The sequence below is a fragment of the Labeo rohita genome, unplaced genomic scaffold, assembly GCF_022985175.1.
Source record: "Labeo rohita strain BAU-BD-2019 unplaced genomic scaffold, IGBB_LRoh.1.0 scaffold_30, whole genome shotgun sequence".
Taxonomy (NCBI): domain Eukaryota; kingdom Metazoa; phylum Chordata; class Actinopteri; order Cypriniformes; family Cyprinidae; genus Labeo; species Labeo rohita.
Window position 1 is genome coordinate 737,316 of NW_026129217.1, and position 9,688 is coordinate 747,003.

General features: G+C 38.0%; 2 protein-coding genes across 2 annotated transcripts in view; both read right to left on the reverse strand.

The window, feature by feature from the left end:
• Positions 1–9,688, reverse strand: part of LOC127160213 (uncharacterized) — a 522,769-nt gene that overhangs the window by 179,324 nt on the left and 333,757 nt on the right. The gene's annotated exons all lie outside the window — the stretch shown is intronic.
• On the reverse strand, positions 2,690–3,931 carry LOC127160215 (putative nuclease HARBI1). The gene is made up of 2 exons (XM_051102876.1): positions 3,678–3,931; positions 2,690–3,344 (listed from the first exon to the last, which is right to left on the reverse strand). Exons 1-2 carry the CDS (start codon positions 3,784–3,786, stop codon positions 2,983–2,985), a joined length of 471 nt encoding a protein of 156 aa, XP_050958833.1. The 5' UTR covers positions 3,787–3,931; the 3' UTR covers positions 2,690–2,982.

A 9,688-nucleotide genomic window follows, 5' to 3' on the forward strand; every position in this document is an offset into this window, starting at 1 on the left:
AAAACACCCCCATAACAGGACTGACCCACCTCCAAGTTTGACGATGGAGATGATGTTCTTCTGCTTATAAGCTTTGCTTTTTTTTCCACCAGACATACCACTGATCCATAGGTCCTAAAAGTTCCAGTTTGGTCACATCACTCCATAAATCATTCTTCCAGAACTCCACGTCTATCCCAATGAATTTTAGCAAGTTCAAGTCAGCCTTTTTGCTGTTCTTGGTCCAGAGTGATATTCGGCAAAATGCCTCAACTTAAAGGCCATACTTGTCTGTGTTCTTAGTGTTCTTCTTATTCACTGCATTGAAAGTTTTCCCTCCTTTTGTTGGGTTATCCTGCAAGCTTTTGGCAATACATTGCAGGTTTTTCTCGGTTGCTCTGATCAACACACAAAGGTTTTTTTTTTTTTTTTGGTACAATACAATTTATAAGGAATAAGGCTGCCAGCTGTGTCTCTAGGAACTTATAATGTCTTGGAAGTCTTCATGTAGCCTTAGACTGTATTATAATAAAACTATTTCTTCTCTATAGCTTTTGTGAGAGCTCTGTTGACTTTGCCATATTTGTTGAGTTTCTAATGGCTTAATTGTGTTTAAAGAAAATTTTGTTTCTTATCATAAAAATAAGTGACTCAAAACAGCAATGCTGAATAGAGGTTGAACAATTATTACATAGTTAATTATGACATAGCTGTGTTATAAAAAAAATCGTATGACATTATCGCTTTTAACATGCCAGTAAACAGTTGTAGATGCAATTTTTATAAAGTCCTGTAAAAACACAAAATGGTTTAAAATACATGCTGAACTTTCAGAACCACCTTGAGGAACGACACTTGTACTTCCATAACAGAGCGAACCAGACTGCAGCACTGAACAGCGACCGCCCTGGGACTGTCTGATTTGAAGAAGTATATTATTATCATACAATATATATTTCCCATCTACTCAGTACAAAACGATGCCTGGTTACCAAGGGCCTGTACACTTTTTGTGTAACTTGCATGTCTGTGGAATCAGTCTACCTCCAAACTAACATATTTCCACATATTGCACAGCTGTCAAAAGTCTTCCAACAGGCAAATGTTAACTACCTTCACAACAAGAAGCATGTGTTTTATGATTAGTTAGTAATATTTTGGAGTGTGTGTCTTCCTGTGATGCTGTTGGTCACAACTGAGACAAGTGGCTATATTTACAGCAATCTAACACAAACAGTAACATCTTTTTAAATTTAGGTTCTCATCATGATTGAGACCCTCAGATGCATCAAGGTTGCAGGTAAGACTCCACTCTCAGGATCCTTCTTGTCCCGTCTTCACCAAGACCTTAATGACCCTCTTTGACCTGGAGCCTTCATCATCCAACTGTGAGGAGGAGAGGAACAGGAGAAGAGAGGGTGTTGAAGACGTACTAAAAGGAAACAGTGGATAAGATTTTAAATCACTGTAACAATGTCATAGTCTTCTGTACAGTTTGGTGGTTTAATGGTCTTTTTTGCTAATTGTAGGTTTCCAATCCTTATATCAGAGGCCTAATACACCAACTAGAAAGTAGGTTCCAAAATGCAAATATTAAATATTCGTCAGCATTTTGGGACCACAGGCAGCTGTGCTAGATGATAAGGGTGTAATGATATATCATGATTATATGATCAAAATTAAACTCTCCAAACAGTGGGCCTCATTTATCAAACGAACGTAAAAACCATCGTACATTCAAGCGTAAAATTGATCTTACGACAAGATTCACGTGTGATTCATTAAATGTTCCTACGCAGCCAATCTTGTCGTACGATTAATCGCTCTTTGATAAATGCGGCGGCTGAAATCCATCGTAATTTACATGTCACGCCCCTATAAATTCAGGGAGGTGATGCCGCGCCCCTATACATTTTGCGAGATGGCGAAACGGAATCCCGTCAAAAAGAAAAACTTCTCTGAATTAGAGCTTGACGTTTTAATTACACAGGTTCAGTCAAACCAGCTAGTATTGTTCGGCAGCTTAAAAAGTGGCATTAAAGGAAGCCAAAAAACGCAGTTTGGAACGAAATAACAGCTGCCGTCAACAGCGTTGGCGATGTTAACAGAACATCTGTTGAGGTTTGTATTATTTGATTGGACATTTACTGCATATTTATATTTGGAGAATTTCAAGTATTATTAATATTTACAGTAAAAGTAACGTACACTATAACACTAAAGTAACATGTTCGTGTTAAAAGCAATACGGGAAAACTGCTGAACATTTTTCATTCATATATTTTGTTGATAAATTTCATGCAGGTGAAGAAGAAATGGGCCGACCTCAAACTTTCAACCAAAAAGCGTCTTGCGGCCTAAAAACGCAGCACCACGCAAACTGGAGGAGGCCAGCCAGACCCTAGGTTTGTGCTGACTCCAACAGAGGAGCGTGTGTCTGCACTCATCGGACCAGAATCAATTGTGGGAATAAGTGTCGGAGGAGACACGGACGAGCATGTTTCTATCCATGAGGAGGGTATGTAAAATATTGTTAATTCTGATTTCGGCCAACGTAAATGAAGCACATACAGAAGTTGATGTTTAATTAGTTTATTTTTACTTTTAGATATGTCAGAGGCAAGCATGTCAGAGACAGTTTCGACGTGCGGCCCGAGAGAAGGAAGAGCGAGCAAGCACAAGAACAAGAGAAACGGTACTCATTCTACACAAACCAGCCTGGAGCCTGCCGCACAAAGCCAGCCAACCTCGAGCTGTCACACCGCACATTCGTTCTCCACCCAAAGACCACGACAACCGTGGGTTGTGACAGCCGAGGTCCTGGCGAAACAAACAGAAATAATCCAGGGAATAACAGCGATAAATCATTCATTAATTGCAATAAATGAAACTTTAAAGCAAATAAACGAGAATCTAAAAACGAAATCTCAAAAATAAGAATTATTAAAGCGTTCTTTGTGTTTTTTTTTATCAGAATGAATGAGTACTTAAACAAAATTGCATTTAGAAACGATCAACGAGTTCCTGGCGTCTCTGTACTGCCCTCATATGCGGTTGTGCTAGCCATGGCTCTCTAGGCATTCGCTCCTCCAGCAGCATCTGAACATCATCTGGTACCCCGTTACCCTGAGCGATGTTGTGTAGAACCCCACTGGCAAGGATTATGTCGCAGCTTTTCTGTGGTGAGTACAGTAGCGCTCCCCCCGCGGAACCAAGACAGAGCCATCTGCCTTTAAGCAGTCCAATGCAGCGCTCTACTGTGGATCGTGTGCGTATGTGCGCAGTGTTGAACCTGCGTTCCTGTTCTGTTGCAGGGTTTGCCAGTGGGGTAACCAGGTATTCCGTGAGGGGATAACCTTTATCTCCTATTTAGCGAAACAAAAAAAGTTAATTTATTGCAATACTTTAAAATACAGAAGCAGTACAATGTAAAGGATCAACTTAAATCGAAAACATTTTAAAATGAAATTATTTTTCATTAAATTTTGACTCTTACAAAAAATATTTGGTTGAAAAATGTTTGGATGTTACAAATAGGATATTACATTAAAGGGACAATTTAAGATGAAAAAATAATTATTTTGTGTTTTCATCTTACATTTTCCCTATAAAGTATGAAAATGTAAATTGATTTTTTAGGTGTGACCAGTTATAAGCATTTTATTTTTAGAACAGCTTTTCACAGTGTAGTAACTCACCAAGTAAATGACTACGTCCCTGCAGTGCGCCGTCCCGTAACTTGATGCCAACACTGCTGTTCTGTAAAATAAAGGAATCGTGTGTGCCGCCTGGCCACCGGGCCACCATGTTAAGGATGGTCAGTTTGGCATCACAAATTATTTGTACATTGATGGAATGGTAGTTTTTGCGGTTTATAAATGCATAGTCATTCGTGGACGGTGCTTTTATCCGCACGTGCGTACAGTCAATTGCACCAACCACATTAGGATACTCCGCAATTCTGTAAAATTCTCTTTTAATAATAAACTGCTGACCATCATCAAAGGGAAATTGAATATATCGACGAGAAAGTGATTTAATAGCTGCCAACACTGCTGGCAGGGTTCTGCTAAATGTTGGCTGTGAAATTCCAGATCTGTCACTTATCTCCCGCTGAAAGGTCCCGGTAGCCAAAAACCCTAACGTTGAAAGCACCATTACAGGCACAGGAATGGCATGTGAACGCCGGGTTTCTCTTCTTAACTGAGGTTCCAGATCTTCACACAGTTGAACAAGGAGATGCCTTGGGAGACGAAAGCGACTTAAAAGCCACTCATCACTTTCCATTAAAAGATCCCTGCGGTCCAGAAAAACCCGTTCGCGTCTTAGGGCCGCGTGCATGTCCTCTAATAGAGCCAGATCTGCCATTATCTAGGCCTATATGTTTATTGATGGTCAGAAAGTGTTGTTGAAATAGTTTTCAGAAGTAGTTAATTACCTTGCAAATTTGCAAATTTACCAGATGCTTGTAATTGTATTGATTAGTTAGATTATAGTTAAACACTTAAAACAATTAATTGATTAAATAAATATGCATATTGAATAGAAAACAAGCTCTCCATGGAAATAGGAAATCACATCCAAACCACTTTTTATACAAAATAATATTTTATTTATTATTATTAACTTCAGTTATCAAACGGGTAACGCGCTTACACGCGCTCAACCACATGTCAAAACGAACTCAGAGCTGACGTGAGATTTGATCGTAGCCACCGCAAACGTTCATATTGATAAATCACACATTTTGCGTAGAAACGATCGTACGCACAGTTTTTTTGTTGTACGATCGTTTGATAAATGAGGCCCAATGTGTGTAAAGGGTGTTGCCATCTTGGTTGCTGTCTTCTACTATTTCTATGGGGGCTGTAGATTTTTACATCTCACTAAGTATCTTAAAAGCTGGTATAAGACTCAAAAATGAAAAACTTGTCTTCATCGCCACTGCCTATGAGCTGCTTGGCGATTTCACCTACCTTTTTAAGTACACGTGACTCAAAATAACTTTTAGCTACAGAGGGCAACTGTAGGAAGAATTGTGGGTGAGGTCACCAAGGTCATCTGGGATGTGCTGGTGAACGAATACATGCCAGTACCAAAAACACAGGATTGAGTGGAAATTGCTAATTGGTTTCACAAGAGGTGGAAGGGCACACACTCCATTATCCTTCTAGCAATAATTAATGCAAATTAACAGTTTTGTGCTATTCTTGGGGAATTTGATCAGCGACTGAGGAGTATTTTTCAGTTGCCCTTCGGGAAAAAGACTGAAATAGGAAAAGCTGGCCATTCCAACCCAGGTGAAAAGGAAATATATTTATATAGTGCCTTTTTGGACATACTTAATATATTTAAATTACACTGTACTAAATGCATATCACATGTATTATTTTGAAACAACTTCAATATATTAAGTGTATTTCAAGATATGCCTATGATCAATTTAAAGCTACTTGCAATATATTTTAATATATTAAATTGTGTTTAAATGATATTACTTCAAGTACATTTAGTTAAATTTAATTGTATTTCTTTATAATTCATTTAAAATACACTTTCAATACATCTTTTAATGTGCTTCAAGAATATTTCAGTAGCTTGGCACCTCCTATTTTGGGCACAGAGCAAACTCCTCTCACTGAGACACATGTTGTCCAGAGGCAATGTAGCTATGGGAGAATATAGACTACATCTTCAGATGGTTCAACTGATTTGGTCTGTCTTCAGGAGGGCAGAGTTCGACTTCTTCGCCTCAGAAGATAACTCTCACTGCCCAGTTTATTACTTGATGCAGTGAGATGCCCTGTCCCACGATTGGTCCAGCACTCACCTCTATCCCTTCATCCTGATTGCCCTGCTTCTTCAAGTCATCAAAGGGGTCAGGGAAGTCAGATGCTTAGTCCTCCTGGTGGGCAGCAGCAGCCCTGTGGCCAATGTAATTGAGGAAGGAAAGTAGTTCCGTGCATGGTGACCCATACTCATAATTTTTACTCTGCATTTTACCCATCCAAGTGCACACACAGCAGTGAGTAGTGAACAAACACAAACACACACACACACCCAGCAGTTATGTACATATTAATACAAACATATCTCACAACAGTAATAGAAAAAATTGATAAAGTGTTTGGCTCATGATCAATAAGTTGCATTCGCCCAAACCGATATGCCAAAATCAAAACAGTGATAGTGAAGGGAATTGCAGTTAGCATGAGTTCCGCTTGCTGTGAAGCTGGAGCAGCCGGCAGAGGATTCCGCTTGGTCTTAAAGCCTTCATCAAATGGCTACGTTCACAATTAAAACATTAATTTGCACAAAAAGAATGATTAATTATCAATTGAGAATTTGTTATTCATATGGTCTGGTGGTCATATGTCATATGCCTGCGAATACGGGACAATCTGTGTTATAACTTTCATATGGGGAGCTTCTTGATGCCTTAAATATGGGCATTACATTTCAACCCCAGTGGCATGACAGTATAATAAATAATAATAATAATAATAATACAAGTACTTTACTAAAAAAACACAAATCAAAAATAAATAAAATGAAGTCTTAGTCTGGTAATCTTGCGTATATGGTCAATACAGCGTATTTTTTTATAACTAGATTTTGGCCAAATGTTTTAAATGAACTAAAAGACTTTAAGTGAAATTAAATTTAATTAAATAATACATTCAGAAATTATGTATTCTTAAATACCAGTGAAAATTGCAAATGTTTAAAAAAAAAAAAAAATAATATTTAAAAAATATCTATAGGCTAGTTCCCTTCTAAAATATAAGTAGCACAGTGTGGTGGTGTTCACACTACTGATCATGTATATTGAGCAGTGTAACTTTATATAGCCTACGTTTCTTTAGCTGTAATTCATTTGGTTGCGATGTCAAGTTAGCAAAATGTTGTGTGCGCTTGAGGCGCCGACACAATCACTGCATTTTTTCCTCTTCTGAGAAAACTGTTACTCTGTAATTTATGGTCATACAGACTGAAGCAAAACATAAATCAAAGCTGTAAAAGCTTCTGCAAAATAAAGAAAACAAGCCGCTTAATTTCTGCAGTCTATGTTTACTTTCTGTGAACTTCAGAGCGCGTCAGCACATTTTTGGCTTTTTTTTTTTTTCTTTAATCAGTAAATGATTTAAGTGAAATATATTATAGGCCCATATATTAATTTTGATTTCTATAGTTTTATTCCGTTTCTCTGTTCAGAAACAGATGCGGTTTAATTTCCGGCTTTATTCTCCATTTTATACCATTTATTACATAACAAAATCATGCTTAAATTATCCTTAAATACAGGGAGTGCAGAATTATTAGGCAAATGAGTATTTTGACCACATCATCCTCTTTATGCATGTTGTCTTACTCCAAGCTGTATAGGCTCGAAAGCCTACTACCAATTAAGCATATTAGGTGATGTGCATCTCTGTAATGAGAAGGGGTGTTGTCTAATGACATCTACACCCTATATCAGGTGTGCATAATTATTAGGCAACTTCCTTTCCTTTGGCAAAATGGGTCAAAAGAAGGACTTGGCAGGCTCCGAAAAGTCAAAAATAGTGAGATATCTTGCAGAGGGATGCAGCACTCTTAAAATTGCCAAGCTTCTGAAGCGTGATCATCGAACAATCAAGCGTTTCATTCAAAATAGTCAACAGGGTCGCAAGAAGCGTGTGGAAAAACCAAGGCACAAAATAACTGCCCATGAACTGAGAAAAGTCAAGCGTGCAGCTGCCAAGATGCCACTTGCCACCAGTTTTGCCATATTTCAGAGCTGCAACCTCACTGGAGTGCCCAAAAGCACAAGGTGTGCAATACTCAGAGACATGGCCAAGGTAAGAAAGGCTGAAAAACGACCACCACTGAACAAGACACACAAGCTGAAACGTCAAGACTGGGCCAAGAAATATCTGAAGACTGATTTTTCTAAGGTTTTATGGACTGATGAAATGAGAGTGAGTCTTGATGGGCCAGATGGATGGGCTCGTGGCTGGATCGGTAAAGGGCAGAGAGCTCCAGTCCGACTGAGACGCCAGCAAGGTGGAGGTGGAGTACTGGTTTGGGCTGGTATCATCAAAGATGAGCTTGTGGGGCCTTTTCGGGTTGAGGATGGGGTCAAGCTCAACTCCCAGTCCTACTGCCAGTTTCTGGAAGACACCTTCTTCAAGCAGTGGTACAGGAAGAAGTCTGCATCCTTCAAGAAAAACATGATTTTCATGCAGGACAATGCTCCATCACACGCGTCCAAGTACTCCACAGCGTGGCTGGCAAGAAAGGGTCTAAAAAAAAGAAAAACTAATGACTTGGCCTCCTTGTTCACCTGATCTGAACCCCATAGAGAACCTGTGGTCCATCATCAAATGTGAGATTTACAAGGAGGGAAAACAGTACACCTCTCTGAACAGTGTCTGGGAGGCTGTGGTTGCTGCTGCACGCAATGTTGACAGTGAACAGATCAAAACACTGACAGAATCCATGGATGGCAGGCTTTTGAGTGTCCTTGCAAAGAAAGGTGGCTATATTGGTCACTGATTTGTTTTTGTTTTGTTTTTGAATGTCAGAAATGTATATTTGTGAATGTTGAGATGTTATATTGGTTTCACTGGTGAAAATAAATAATTGAAATGGGTATATATTTGTTTTTTGTTAAGTTGCCTAATAATTATGCACAGTAATAGTCACCTGCACACACAGATATCCTCCTAAAATAGCTAAAACTAAAAACAAACTAAAAACTACTTCCAAAAATATTCAGCTTTGATATTAATGAGTTTTTTGGGTTCATTGAGAACATGGTTGTTGTTCAATAATAAAATTAATCCTCAAAAATACAACTTCCCTAATAATTCTGCACTCCCTGTATAGGAAATAAAAGCATCCATACAGGCCTAGAGTTGCTTTATTTTTTGTATTTTATGTTTTATTTATTTATTTTTTTTATCTGTTCATGCAAAATTATCTGAACTAAATTAACATATTTCACAGGTTTCCAGCTTTTAAAATGACAGTTTGAAAGGCTGTAAAATGCAAACTCTGCACTTACAAAAAAACACAGACCATGTCTTTATTTATTTTTGTAAATGATTTTACGTCACATGTAGCAAAAATACATTTTGTTTGTTTGTCAGATTCAAATTTATGTCACTCGTGTCAAAGGATAGCCTTTAAGCATTAACGAAAACCTGTACTGCAAAAACTTAACTAACCATATATTTATTACCAAAGTACTATATATATATATAAAACAATACATTATATAAAAAGAATTCAATTTTTTTCTTTAACATACAGTGTTCAAAGTAAACGGATGGGAAATTATTGGGTATGGACACACATTGTATAAATTTGTTGATGGGCAATAGTGGATCTCAAGCATTTACACCCGATACATTAGAACACCATTTACAACAGCTCTTTTTTTTTTTTTAAAGGGGTCATCGGATGCCCGTTTTCCACAAGTTGATATGATTCTTTAGGGTCTTAAAGAAAAGTCTCTAATATACTTTGGTTAAAAATTCTCAATGGTTTTGTAAAACAACACCCTTTTAACCTTGTCAAAATCAGCTCTGCAAAAATCATCTCATTCTGAGGGGTTGTTCCTTTAAATGCAAATGAGTTCTGCTTGCCCCACCCCTCTCTTCTCTCTGTGGAGTGACGAGCTGCTCTGAGAGATTTGTTACTTTAGCCACATTTAGTCACGAAA

Bases quoted from the DNA above. Each gene is read 5' to 3' on its own strand.
- LOC127160215 (XM_051102876.1), bottom strand. From the start codon at position 3,786: ATGGTGGCCCGGTGGCCAGGCGGCACACACGATTCCTTTATTTTACAG. The intron at 3,345-3,677 runs GTGAGTTACTAC...TTCGCTAAATAG, and splicing joins GGGACGTAGTCATTTACTTG to GAGATAAAGGTTATCCCCTC.